Source organism: Dama dama, chromosome 20, assembly GCF_033118175.1.
Source record: "Dama dama isolate Ldn47 chromosome 20, ASM3311817v1, whole genome shotgun sequence".
In the NCBI taxonomy this organism is placed as follows: Eukaryota; Metazoa; Chordata; class Mammalia; order Artiodactyla; family Cervidae; genus Dama; species Dama dama.
Window position 1 is genome coordinate 49,017,577 of NC_083700.1, and position 15,123 is coordinate 49,032,699.

The window sequence follows — 15,123 nt, forward strand, 5'->3', positions numbered from 1 at the left end:
AAAAAGTGAAAGGCTTATAATTGGGTTTGAAAGAATAGTGCACATTGCTTACTTTGTCTAGTACTTAGTGCTTGGAAGTGTCCATCGCCATTATAACATACATTTGAAGAAAAAAATTGGCAGTTAATTTAATACTTCTTATAGATTTTTGATTATATAACTTTTAAAAATGGATTTTAATAAAAGTTTACTGTTGTGACAACGGTGCCCTGTTTTTCTGTTTTGTTTAGGTTAGAAAGGAAGATAAAACTTCATCATCAGTTTCAGATAAAGTTCTCTAATTGTTAAAAATGATTTTTAGTTGAAGAGTGTATCACTTTTAATTTGTAAAAATGTAACTGATCTCATAAGTGACAGCTTTTGGTGAATTCTGAGTCCTAAATTTAACAGAACTGTAGTCAGAAGTGGTATGTTAACATTCTAAAGCAAACTTTACTGAAAGAAGGAATTAAGTAAAAATTTTAATGTCATTAAATACTATATTCTGTTGTGAGAGGGAAGTTCTGTATAAACTTCCAAAATCTGAATTGAAATCTTATCTTGTGGATTACCCCCATTTTTCACACAGGAGGATGTGTAAATTTATTTAGGCAAATTACAGTGAGTATTAATTTTACCATTGTTGGCTAGTATTTAACTTTCAACCTTTATAGTGTGCAAGAAATTTTGTGAAGTACTGGAAACATAAGTTGCTAGTCCTCCTATTGTGTTTTTCAGAAGTAAACCTCTCTAGAAGTGATTTCTAATCATTATCGTTTAGGAAAAGCTAATATGGATGTTAATAGGTTATGGCTTAGTGTCTAGAAGGTACAAAATGAATCTTTGAGGAATGAAGTATGAAATACAGGTAGCTCATTTATTACACACGTGTCAGCTTTAGGAGATTGCTTTCCTCTTCTGCACTTACTTAGTATGGCTTACTTAATTTAACCTCATTTGTAATAGTAACTGGCATATTCAACTGGAAGTTGAAGCCTGTTAAATCACAGATTGCAGAGTATACCTATCATTAAGCTATAACTTCTTTAACCATGTTGATTATCATGGTGACTAAGAACATAAATTCTAGAGCTAGAGCCCTGAGGTGGAATTCTCATTCTGCCACTATTTGTATATAACCCTGGGCAAGTTACAAGTATTCTCTTCCTCAGTTTCACATTTCCTGAAATAAGATAGTAGTACCTACATTACTGGGTCATTTTAAAAATTAAATGAGTTCATACTTCATATATGTAAGGCTCATAGAATAAGTCTTTCAAAATGTGAACTATAACTATTTTTACAATCCTCAAGTGATTGGATAATGAAAGTTGCTGTTAAAGCTTCACTTTTATCCTGTGCATTCAGAAGTCATTACAGAAAACACAAGTGAGTTTCCTTGTGATAAGTTTTGAAAACTTTTCCCCTCCTCCTTGTTTTCATTGCTTTCCCAGAGAGGTTAAACTGAATTAATAAGACTGAGTTAAAAAATTGTCAGTTTTTATTTTTTTAAATCAAGGAAAACACCATGGCCTTTTCACTTATTTATTTACCTAAGTATTTCCATGAAGTGTTTGCAATATAAACACTGTGGTATTGTGTTAATGTGTGAGAACCAAAAAGTGGAACTGGCTAATCTGTTCTCACTTGATAAGCTGAGTGAAGCAGAAAATAAATGGCACAAATGAAAGAAACAATAAATTAAAATTCAGATTACCATATAGGGATGGTAAATAAGCAAATGTTGGGATACAGGAATTTTACTCTTTTATATAGCTAGTATTAAAACTGATTGAACCTTATAGTATTTGCATATTTAATACCTTTGTACTGTAATTTAAATTTTATTACATTTACAATATGGCCACTATAAAACTTAAAAATTATCTTGTAATTATATGACTAAATTAAATACTATAATTTACTTGGTAGGTATAGAAATATTTTTATAAAATATATTCTTAATTATGATTTTATTTCTAAGTGGTTTACTAATTTAGATTTTACATATAAAATTAAATTGAAATTTAACTTTAATATCTCTTTTTCATTAACTAAAATATTGTGGAACCATACTGTAATTTGTTACTGAGTGTAATTCTGTGTGGGACAAATCTGTTTTCAAAGGTATTTAGTTAGAATGGCTTTCAGATTTAATAGTAATAATAGTTGCATATATTAAAACTATAAAGCACTTTTGTTTCTGTCAATTTATTTGATATTCACAACAAACTTATAAGGTAATTTGAATGAATTTTAAATGATGAATCTGAGGTTAGAGAAGCTGAGTTTTGTATATGGTCATTTCAAGGAAGTGGTAGATTAAGCATTGGAATGGAAGTTTCTTGATTTAAATCTATTGTTTTCTGCCACACCAATCAGCCGCATGCCTTTCTTCTGTATTGGAAAATAACTAAAGTAGTTCAGTCATGTCCAACTCTTTGCCATGGACTACCCATGGACTGTAGTCTGCCAGGCTCCTCTGTTGATGGAATTCTCCAGGCAAGAATACTGGAGTGGGTTGCCATTCCCTTCTCCAGAGGAATCTTCCCAACCCAGGGATCAAACTCAGGTCTCCCACATTGCAGGCAGATTCTTTTCCGTCTGAGCCACCAGGGAAGCCACTGGGGAAGAACAATTACTGTCTTTTTTTGCTTAGCTCATTGTTGCTGCTTTTGGTGGTTTGGAGATATTTAGTGTTGGTGAAGGAGCTGCCTAAACGTAAAACTTTATAAAAAAATAAAAGTTCAAGAAGCTTTTGCTTCATAAAAATAATTTGAGATAGCTTTATTCTTCTATAAGGAAAAAGAACATTGGAACATTTTTAAAATTATAAAACATAATTAAGGGCTTGCTATTTTATAATGTCCCAGCTGAAATATTATCAGAATATTCTGATGTCCTAGTAGTTAAACTTATCTACTCAAATACATAGGGGAGTTTATGAATCTTTGTACATAAGGCTTTTTAAATTATCGTGTTCATTTCTATTGATTTATATACTTCAGAGATGTGTTCCGTCACAGAAAATAGGAATTATTTATAGAGTCATTTGAGATATTTCTGAAATTTCTTACTAAATAACTCAGTTACTGTCTTTCAGTATTTTGCTTTAAAACAACTTCAGTGTCTGTTTATAAGGGCTTCCTTGTAGGAAAAAAGGAATTTCAAATTGGTAGAATGTTTATGTTGACAATTATTGGAATGTTCTGCAGTGATTTTTAAGAAAAACTATAGCCGTGATTCTCAGGACCCTCTATGCTGTTGAAGATTATTGAGAATCCTGAAGAGTTTCTGTTTCTGTGGGCTGTATCTGTTACTATATACTGTAAACTAAGAACATTGAAAAATATAAACACTAATAAATTTGAAATATATTAATAAACACATAATAATTTTGAAATATATTTATTTCCACATAGTTAATTTGCTTGACTCTGAGAAAGCCAGAATTTATTACCTTGGTTTATTTAGGCATTTAAACTATTAGTATTTTGTGCATACATGCTAAGTCGCCTCAGTTGTATCCAACTCTTTGCGACCCTATGGACTGTAGCCAACCAGGCTCCTCTGTCCATGGGCTTTCCTAGCAGGAATACTGGAGTGAGTTGCCATTTTCTTCTCTGGGGGATCTTCCTGACTTAGGGACAGAATTCGGATCTCCTGCATCGGCAGCAGGTTCTTTACCACTAGCGTCACCTGGGAAGCCTTCTTGTTTAATATCCAATATCCATTTTGAAAATTAAGGATTGTTGTTGACCCACAAAGATCAAGCTCTTTTTCCTGAGACCTCAAAATAAGACAAAGTATTTTTACCTCTATTTCCTAAGTATGTTAATATCTGTAGAAATTAATCTGAAACATCACAGTAGGAGATAGAAATGACTGGCTTTCCTTTCTCTCTTTTTTCCTGGGGTGGGGGGAGTGCCATGCTGGCTCCCACCATCCACCATCCAGTTATGCAGTTGTTCACTTTCAGGATACGTGTAGAGCAATATCAGCATTGTTAACCTGAAGTCTCATTGAAAACTTTATCAGCTAGAGTCCAGTGCTTATGTGCATTTCCTTTGCCGTTAACGTTATACACTCCACTCATTTCCAAAGCTACTTAAGCCAGCACCTAATCTCTTGGGTTTATCTGTTATTAAAATTTTTGGATGAATGAGTGGAATTTTTACTGAAGGCACTCTATTCTCTCTCCTCCCATCACTACCTGAACTATTCTTCTTCACCTCTACCTGGGATACTTTTTGCCCTAATATACCCAGCTCCCCACCTTGTCTACTCCTTTTATACTACTCATTTCTCGTTCTTGATAATGCTGTTAATGAATGGAATGTTTGATAGATAATAGTAGAATTTTCTTTTGTTTTTTCATCCTGTAGATTTTCTTTCTAGTGTCTGCCTTTTAATATTTCTGGGAAATTTGCATAAATATAAAACATGCCTTTAGAAATGTATTTTAAAGCTCTTAATATTTCAGTAGGGAGACAGTATAATGCTAAGAGCTTAGCTTTTAGAATTACACAACCTGGGTTCAAATTGTGACTTGGTTAACCTAGATGTGTCTCAGTTCTCTCATATGTACAATGGAAATTTTTAAAATTATCTATCTAATAGAATTGATATGAAAATTAAATGAGGTGATAGGCTTTAAGTGCTTTTAACAGTGCCTAGCACATAAGGACGGAGAAGGCAATGGCAACCCACTCCAGTACTCTTGCCTGGAAAATCCCATGGATGTAGGAGCCTGGTAGGCTGCAGTCCATGGGGTTGCTAAGAGTCAGACACGACTGGGTGACTTCACTTTCACTTTTCACTTTCATGCATTGGAGAAGGAAATGGCAACCCACTCCAGTGTTCTTGCCTGGAGAATCCCAGGGACGGGGGAGCCTGGTGGGCTGCCATCTCTGGGGTCACACAGAGTCGGACATGACTGAAGCGACTTAGCAGCAGCAGCACATGAAGAAGCATTTTATAAATGTGCCATTATTAAACACTAGTGCTATATATATATAAGGTTATAGAAATGAACATTACATCAGAGTATTGTATTTCAGGTGTTTGTCTTTTCAAAGTTTTGAGGATTACTTCAGGGGTTTTAAAGATTAGAGTATACTTTCTGGTTTGCCAGTAATGGTGATCCAGAAACATGTCTGTTTACTGGCAAGTGCCCCCCTTTTCACTTGCTAGAGTATTTCGGTTTGACAGATAAATTATATGGTCACCTTATTTCCAGGGGTTATAAAAGGTTGTCTCTATGTCTTTGACCAGGGCTACTATAAGTGTCAGAGCAGGCAGGTGGGTGCTGGGAAGGAAGCATGCCTAAAAGAGAGCAGTGCTGCTCTGTTTCAGCTGCTTGTGGCCAAGGAGGATGTGAGCCTGGTATAATCACAGTTTGATTTTTCAAGTGTAGGCATAAATCTGGAGTTTTTGTAATGATCCCCAAGTTTTTCATCATTGGCAGTTAATTCAGTTTTTCTAAAAGTATAAAATTTCATTGAACCATATAAATCTATGCATTTTATTGTATGTAAATTGTATCAGTTTTTAAAATATATAGGTGAAATGGTGGTACTTACATATATGCCTGTGAGTTGCTCATTTCTGATACCTGATAATAGCTTAATGATGAGTCAATTCTTATGTGGTAACTTAACATGTAAGTGCCATTTAATACGAGTTAATATTTCAGACATTTATAGGGCTTTAACTGTTACCGTATGTATTAAAAAGTATATTAATAGTAAAAACTGTAAGACAGGAAAAACTTATAAAGTTGCCTCAAGGGAAATCTGGAGAGTACATTTAGACTGAGAAAACTGCAAAAGGTAGTGCCTAAGTTGACTCTGACTATGAATGCCTTTGAAATCTTTAGTGAATTAAAATGATTATGGATTTTTTGAAAGCTAAATGAGTTACATGTAATTGCAATGGTGAAAATAAAAGTGACCATACTGTAGGCAAAAATTTTGGAGCCACTGCTTCTGCTTGAAATGTGCTACCAAAGGGTCTTTCATGGTTTATTTAGATTCTTGTAACATGGTTTGGGAAACAAATTAAAAAAATTTTTTTTCCTTTAAGAGTGTTTTAAAGAAGTCATTCATATACGTCTGGATGAACTTCTTCGTGTTTTAAAGTCTGTAATGAGTAAACATCAGAACCTCAATTCTGTCGATCTTCAAAATGCTGCAGAAATGCTTACCACAAAAGTGAAAGGTAAGGAAGACAATATTAACTGTGGGTTGGCATGAGTAAAAAGGATCCACATGATACATTTTGGTTCATAATGTCTGTGGAGCCGTCTCTCATGGCGCCTGTATGATGTGTATCAGTAGGAGTCATACACACTTTGATATTTAAATATTCCTACTAAGTCACCCTGGAGAAGGGAATGGCAATCCACTCCAGTGTTCTTGCCTGGAGAACTCCATGCACAGAAGAGCCTGGTGGGCTACAGTCCATGGAGTTGCAAAGAGTCAGACATGTCTGAGCAACTAACACACTAAGTCACACCTAAAACTCTCTTTGTCTTAAAAATCAAACTTTATTTGTCAGGAAACACTCTAAAAATACTAAGTGAAATTAACTAAACAACTGACGTTTAAAATTTTTGAGTTTTTTGAAAGTATGTATGCTCTTTTGAAATAAGTTACTGGTGCACAAAAAGTCTTTGTTATCTGAGGACAATTGATGCTGGAAAATGGCCATTTGTAGTGACTCCACTTAAAGGAGGGAAACAAATGGGAAAAAAGTAGACTTAATTGGTACCTTATTTTAAAATGTGAATAAATGAAACTAAAATTGTAGAATAAGTTATCATATATGTGTATATAAATATGTGTGTATATATTACATGTGCTAAAAGAAATAAGAATTAGGACATTATCCTTTGATGAAATAATTTGGACCAAAAATTGTTAAAATTGATTATTCTAGGCTGCATTATATAAATATTGAGAAAAATGACACCAGGGTCAAAGGAGTTCAGTTAGGAGATTATTGGAAATAATGGGCTAGATGAGGGTTGACGGTCTGAGCTAAGGCAGAAGCTGGGGTGTGGTAGAAGTAGAGTGTGGCTGTTACAGAAGAGGAGATGACTGTTGATTTGATGAAACATAGGACAGGTTGAGTGTAAGGGATTAAGCTGAAGTTTGAAGTTGAAGATGTAGTGGACTTGGATTGTTGTTGACCTGTGAGTGGTGATGGAAGAGGATGACACCAACTCAGAGTGTGCAGATTGAGTAGAGAGCTGAATGTGAGATCCCAGGGACAGAGAAGATGAGGTAGATTATCTGGTGAAAGATGTATGGAATTTTTAAAATGTTAGGTTCTAATCAGTGATTGTCAGTGTTAAATGTTAACCTGATAGGTAATGTGAACTCAAATAGTTTAACAGTTTAGTTTAACAATAGTTTAACTCACCGAAAGTGAGTCACCATAGGTTGAGTAATGAAATGAGAGGCTTTTTTGGGGAGAGGGATTACCTGTCCTGAGTCTCAAAGGTCAGGTGAATATTAACTGGTCTAGGGCAGGGATTGGAACTGCAATTCTGGATGCTTGTAGAACTCTGGATGTGAAGAACATGATGTGATTGATGTAGAGAGGGCAAAGGGCAAGTGTCAAGGGATTAGGCAGGAAGAGAAAATAAAAACATTGTCAGTACAATATAGTCCATGTACTTAAGAACTGCCTTCCCTACTTTTTATGTAGATTGATCCCATTTGCGTGGTTTTCTTTTCTCTATTTCAAGCACTGGAAAAATATAGATGGTTTCAAAGTGGATAGCTTCTGTTGTGACTCTTAAAAATGCATAGTAACCAAATATGTTTTTAAATAGATTGTTTATAAGCACAATTTAATGTAAGTTAGAGTAATTTGTGTCTATAGATAGTAAAATTTCCATGCTTGAAAATAACGACCACAGTTCATTCAATTGTTGTCAGTAGCTATTGTGTATAGTCAGGATGTCCTGGGGAAGGAGGGTGTCTGTGTATGGTTGATGTCCACATTCCAGAAACAGAAAGAAAGTGACCTCTCCACTGCTTTACAGATCTTTTTTCTTTGAGGTAAAGCAATTTTTTGAGTATTATTTCCAGCTAAGATTGTCTTTACCCTTGGAATTATTGTTACAGTCTTACTTTTGTGTTTGATGAAATTTAGAAGATTACTTTGTTGTTGGGGAATTTATTGTTTCAGTAGGACTCCACTTACTCTGTTTCAGTAGGACTCCATGAAGCTAGAAAACTAAAAATTGTGTTTTATTTGGTGTAAGTTTTAAGTTTCTAAATGACCCCCCTTATCTTATTGTTGAGGCCATCTAAAAATGTCATTGATAACTCAAATGAGAAATATTCAGTAACCTAGAAAATTGGTGTCATATTAGAGCTTATTTAATTCTTTCATTTAATCTTAATTTAGTTTTCAAACCCTGGAAAGGCCAGGGTTTGAAGTGTAGAAACCATTTTTTATTATTGTTGTTGTTGTTTAGTTGTTTAGTGGTCTCTGACTTGTTTATGACCCCATGAATTGTAGCATGCCAGGCTCCTCTCTTCATGGAATTTCCCAGGAAAGAATACTGGAGTGAGTTGCCATTTCCTCCTCCAGGGTATCTTCCCGATCCAGGAATTAACTCCAGTCTCCTGCTTGGCAGGAGGATTCTTCAGGTTTGAGCCACCTGGGAAGCCCTAAAGACAGTTAGATCAGGGAGGTATAATTTTGTTTGTGCTGCTCAGGGTGTGAATGCATGAAATCTATGCACTTCCTCTGCATAATAATAACAGTTGCATTGGAATAAAATTGAAATCCTTTAACTTCTCTTATTTTTTATTTTAAATGTGGAATTTACCTTTTAATAATCCTAAAAGAAAAATCCTTAGCTTTTCCCCATTCGTTCAAATAGTGGTTTGTATTTCCTGTGTCTTGTTTCCAAGCAGGAAGCTCAGTCTGACAAAATATTTGCAATATGGTAAGAGAGATACAGCTTATTTGTGAAGTAGATGAAGACATCGTATCACTCAGTAATTTATTGTGTATGTAGTAGTTGTGTTTTCATTTACAAGCATTTTGGTAAACCTCATTTGTAATATAAAAGGACCATTTTTAAGGTTTTTCATGATCTGTATTTTGCCCTGTATTTAAAAATTGGCAACAAAAGAAGAAAAATAAGTTTTAATTATGTATCCAAAATTGTAGAAGCCTCACATGTTTTCTTTGTTTTGAAACTTAATTTTTTAATAGGCAATTCATTCACATGATTCGTAGGGCAAACGTTATAAAAAGGTATTCAATCAGTGAAGTGTCTTTCCACCTCAGACCTTAGCTACCCATTCCTTTCCCTAGACAAGCAACAACTGTTACTGGTTTTTTATGTATCTTTCTGAAGACATATTACATATACAGAAGCAAATACAATATGTTCTCTTTATTATGCAAAGGGTAACATTCTGCTCTTTGCTTATTGTTCTGAGTTATCTGTATATAAAAGTCCTCTTTTGCTGTTATTTATTTTTTCAAAGCAACATGATATTCCATTATATTGATGTATTATAATTAATTTAACCAGTTCACTACTAATAGATGTTTGGATTGTTTCTAATTTTTTAATTACAAACAGTACTTCAATGAATAGCTTGTGTATATTCCTAGGTGAGTAGTTACTAGAACAGAGCACATGTGCATTTATGTTTTTTATATTGCTAACATCCTCCATAGAGTTTCTGTCTTTCTGATAGTCACGCTGAAGAAACTAATTTCATACACCTTTGCCAACAGAGCTGGTGACCAGACTTTATTATCCAATCTGATAGCAAAAACTGGTATCTCAGTATAGATTTGATTTGCTTTTCCCTCATTTTGGGTATAGTTGAGTATCTTTTCATATGTTTCAGAGCCATTTGCACATCATTTTATGTGACTTGACTATTGATTCAGATTTTTTTCTTGATGGTCGTTTTTTAGTACTGATTTACTACTGATTTATAGAAACTCTCTATAAGTGAAATTAGTCCTTAATCTTTGACATAAGTTGCAGGTTTTCTTCAGTTTGTTTTTATCTTTTAAGTTGCTTATTTTATTTTATTTTGCATCTATATCTCAATCTTTTGTATTTTTTTGAGTATAAGGGAAAGATTTCCCTGCTTGGAGATTATAATAGCATTCGCCATTGTTTTTTCTTCTAATGTTTTCATGGTGGTGTTTATTAAATTTAAATCTTTGGTACATTCCAGAATATCTATGTTTCTAGCTAGTTTATTGAATAATTCATATTTTCCCCATTGGTTTAAGATGCCATCTTTATCATAAATGTACTACATTGTCACCTATATTTAATACCTATTTCTAGAGTTTATTTTCTCCCCTTGATTTGTTTAGTTATGTGTCAATACCTTATTGTCTCCATTGTTTTATAGTATGTTTTAGTGTCTGGTAGGGGTAGCTCCTCTTTCCAGTACTCTTTTTGTTCAGGATTTTATTTTTCCATAAGCACTTTTGAATTGATTTGTCCTAGTTCCAAAAAATATGTGTTAATAGTTTGAAGGTGATTTGAATTAAATTTAAATTAATTTATAATTAAGTCTATAAACATAGATTATAGTTAATTTATAATTAACTTTATACATAAAATTAAGGAGCAATTTGTATACTTAGCATTTCTGAGAATATAGGATGCATGTAAGTTCTTCAAGTTGTCTTTTTGTTTCTCAGAAGCAATGTGAAGTTTTCATTTTATAAATCTTGTAGCTTTTGGTTTGTGTTTTTGCAATTTTCCCCATGCAACTGGTGAAAATTGTCTTCCATTGTATCTTTTAATTCAGCAGTTTTCAAACTTTGGCCTCTGATTTATGACATCACATTAATGAATCGTAGCCAGCATTTTTAAAATTTGAAAGAGAATAGAAAAGAAGTTTAAGGCTTAAGGATGTTTCAGAAACTTTAAAGGTGTTATATAACTGATGACTATTATATGTTTATGGTATACTTGGTCATGATGTGATGTGTATTTTTTACCAAAGGTTGGTTATTGTAAAATTGTTTCAGAGTTGCTGTTCTAGTAGAGTATATGTATGAAAATTATTCATGTGTTTTCTTAAAGAGATACTAAATGTGTTTTAGTGCTCCTTGTTGTGACTTAATAGGGAACTCAAGGGAGATATTTAAACTTTGCACAAAATTTTTTAAATTTGATTTTGAAGGTCAGCTAATAGGAGAGAGTGGAGACAGAGAGGCTAATTAGCAGGTTGTTAAATAGTCCAGACTGGAAGTAAAATGTCCTCTTTGAACTAAGTCAGTGTCAGTGGGAATGGGATGGAAGGAAAAAACTTCAGAGGCATTTTGGAAGCAAAACTAATGAGCTAGGAAATATATGGAAAAGAGTAGACTTGAGGGGCAGAGCATATGAGAAGATGAGGGTTTGGTTTCGTACATGCTGAGATCACAGTGCTGGTGGGTGAAGACTAGAAAGGAGGGGGAGGAACATATCAAACAGACCAGTGGAGCTCAGAGGAGAAACCTAGATAGGTAGTTTGAGGATTATTTCCTTAAAGATACTGAAAGTGGTGAGATTTTATGGGGATAATGTATAGAGAAGAAGGCCAAGATGAGAACTTTGGACTGAGTGTAAACAACTGTATGAAGCACAATTGTCTACAGATAGATGAAGAACATGAGGGTGCTCAGATTTACTAAATACCAAGTTCCACACCCTAGGTGCTTTACATTTGTTTTCTTAGTTCCTTTCAGTTTACACATGAGGAATTGTAACACACCATTTTAAATATGGAGAAATTGAAGTTAGGTGACATATCCAGAGTAAAACAGGAAGTGATATGGGTCAGATTTAAACTCAGGTTTGAACCTCTGAAGCTTTGCTTCCTCTAGTTAATTATAATGTATTGCTTCTAAGCGAAATGCTTCAAGACGATGAAAGTGGTTAATACTTATAGTAATAATAGCTGACATAATATATTGAGGATGTACATACTGTTAAGCTCTTTACATGGATTACCCATTAATCTCTATAGGAAATTATTATATCAGCTCCTGTTTTGCAGATAAGAAAGCTGAAACATAGAGAGATTTGTTCAGTTCCATATGTATTAAGTGGTAGGGTTGTTGAGAGTTGCAGAATGGTCAAATAGGATGAACACTTAAAAGGAAAAAAAGACTTCTAAGTTTGACTAATATAGTTGCAGATTACTGACAGTGTTGTTGAGTGGTATTGAGTGAGACATTGAGTATTTTCTATATAAAAAGCTCCCTTCTATGTTCATTCAGTCTTCACAGTGGTTCTCAAAATACGTATTATTATCCCCATTTTATAAATGAGGAAACTGAGGAACAGAGCAGTTAAGCTACCTGACCTCATAAGAGATGGACAGATTTAGGATTTAACCTAGGCATACTGGCTTTGGAACCCATCCTTTTAACCAGGGGTGCACAAACTATTAGTACTACCAGTGGGCCAAATCTGACCTGCTGCCAGTTTTTGTAAATAAAGTTTTATTAGAAACAACTACTCAAATTTATTTGTTTATGTTTGACTCCTTTATTGAATATAGTTGAATATAGTTGCAACAGATTGTATGGCCTGAAAAGTCTGAAATATTTACTATCTAGCCCCTTACAGAAAAAGTTTTCCAACCCCTGCTAACCATTAAACTGGATGAAAAGTCAAATCCTAGTGCATTCAGTCATTATCTATTTATAGAGGTTTGTCAGTAAAGAAATGCTGAATGAGGATGATAGCTTTAAGGAGAAATATGGTAAATTTAATTTTTCCCATAGAAAAGATTTGGGTGTGTTATTAGTATCATAAAAAGTGTCAGCTAGTGGGAACTAGGGGAGCCTTGAGGGAGGAGGACAGAGGAGCCTGGTGGACTACAGTCCATGGGGTTGCAAAGAGTTGGACGTGACTGAGCACAAGCAATGGTGGCCCAGGGTTTTGGAGAATGCAGGAGAGAATGGCAAGATTTATTTTTGGAAAGGAGCTGAAGATTATTCTTTGAAACCCTGGGCAGGAGCAAAAGAAGTTAAAGGAAATTAGATATAGAGCTGTTTTGAAGTGGAGGCAAAGGCAAGAAGAGGAATTTTCAGTAGATGGCTGTAACCTCATTTGAGTAGGGATGAAGATAAGGACTGAAGATGGTTTAAATAATTGTCTTTTCATTACTTACAATTATTTTTTGAAGTCTCCCAGTCCTGTTTTGTGATTTGAAAAATATATTTATAGGAAAGGAAGAATAATTACAGAATTCTGCCAAGTTTTATAGTTTTTTTTCTTTTCTTTAAAGTCTGAATGAATGAACGAAGTCGTTCAGTCGTTGCGACCCCGTGGACTGTAGCCTACCAGGCTCCTCGGTCCATGGGATTTTCCAGGCAAGAATACTGGAGTGGGTTGCCATTTCCTTCTCCAGATCTTCCCGACCCAGGGATTGAACCTAGGTCTCCCACATTGTAGGCAGATTCTTTACCGTCTAAGCCACCAGGGAAGTCCACCAGGAAGACTTCCACCAGGAAGTCTTTAAAGTCTAACATGTTAAAATTAGGAAATAGAAGTAGGTTTTACATTTTTTTCTGGTATTCCATTTTAAATTACGTTTGAAGTCTACTTTCCAGTGCAGTTTTTAAGACAGCATTATTGAGGTATAATTGACTTACAGTAAACTGCACATATTTAAATTAAGGGTACAATCTGATCAATTTTGGTATTCATATTCTTGTGGAACCATCACAGTCCAGGTGATGCATGCTCCTTGGTAATCCCTCCCTTCTGCACCTCTTTGCCCCCACCTTTACCAATATTGATACAGTGTCTTTTCATTGTGTTCAAAATACTTTCTAATTTCCCTTTTTCTTCTTTTACCCATGGGGTTAGTTAGAAGTGTGTTAGTTTCCTAATATTTGAGAATTTTTACAGAGATTTTTATTGTTTAATTCCATCTAGTCACAGAACATATTTTGCTGGCTAGAATCCCTTTAAACCCACTGAGACTGCTTTTATGGCCCATAATATGTTCCATCTTTGTAAATTTACATTGTATGCTTGAAAAGAATGTGTGTTTTGCTGTCATCGGGTAGAGGTTCCTTAAATGTCCATCTCATCCATGTGTCTGATAGTGTGGTTGAAGGCTTTCATATCCTCTACTGATTTTCTGTCTACAGGTTCTGTCAATTATTGAGAGAGGGTTTTTGAAATTTCTGACTATAGTTGTGAATTTGTCTATCTCTTTTCAGTTTTATTAATTTTTGTTTCATACATTTTGAAGCTGTTAATTGGGTACATAAATGTATAAAATTATGTCCTCCTGATGAACTGACTCCATCATTATAAAATGGCATTCTTTATCTCTGTTAGTTTCCTTTGCTCAGAAATCTGTGTGTGTTATGAGACAGTAAGCTTAGGGCAGTTGTAGAGCTTACCACGTTTGTTTATTGTTAAGTTTGGATTCTTCTTTGCTGCTTGATAGCTAGTGTCTTGAAAACTGTTGTTTCATATATTTTGTATGGATTTCTTTCAGCTGTTTAGGTTATGTAAGCTACAACCTAAATTTTGAGATATTTTAAAAATTATTTGTTGTGGTTCTTAAGTTTTTCTTCATCTTTGTATCAGGACTATTTAGAGGAATATGATGAAAGGTGTGGACCTTAGCCCCTCGTATCTATAAACTCTTGGTTGTAATTTCCTGAGGCTTCCAGGTTTGAGGTTTTAATTCATCCCTTCTTAGGAATCCTGGCTTTCTAGAAAGCATTTTCAATTCTTGTTGCACATTAGATTCACCTGGGAGAAATTTTGAATAAATATCTGTGCTTCCCCAGGCTTTTAAAATCTGAATCTTGGGTGGTGGGCCTCAGATTTTGTTTTTAAAGCTTCTAAAGTAAGTCTGATGTACAACCAAGCTTAAGAACAATTCTGTTTTTAAACAAAGTATAGCTTCGTCTCCACTTGGTTTCTCTTCTTCCAGTTATTGGCAGGGATCCTAGGAGGGTGATTGGCAGGGATCCTAGGGAGGGTGAATGGCAGGGATCCTAGGGAGGTTGATTGGAAGGGATCCTAGAGAGGGTGGGATACAAGGAGCCAGTTGCTCCTTAAACTCAGTCTGAGTAGAATGTGATGCTTCAAACAGTTTACCTATTCAACCCTCA

The 15,123-nt window shown here is 34.6% G+C and overlaps 1 protein-coding gene across 5 annotated transcripts in view; it reads left to right on the plus strand.

Annotated features, from left to right (window-relative positions):
* ARHGAP29 (Rho GTPase activating protein 29) overlaps positions 1-15,123 on the plus strand; it is an 85,021-nt gene that overhangs the window by 23,508 nt on the left and 46,390 nt on the right. For 4 of the 5 annotated variants that reach the window (XM_061121336.1, XM_061121337.1, XM_061121339.1 and 1 more), the window contains one exon: positions 6,064-6,198. The exons of the other annotated variant lie outside the window; for it this stretch is intronic. In XM_061121336.1, the coding sequence (XP_060977319.1) occupies positions 6,064-6,198 (135 nt within the window). The remainder of the gene's footprint in view (positions 1-6,063; positions 6,199-15,123) is intronic. 5 annotated transcript variants of the gene reach the window in all.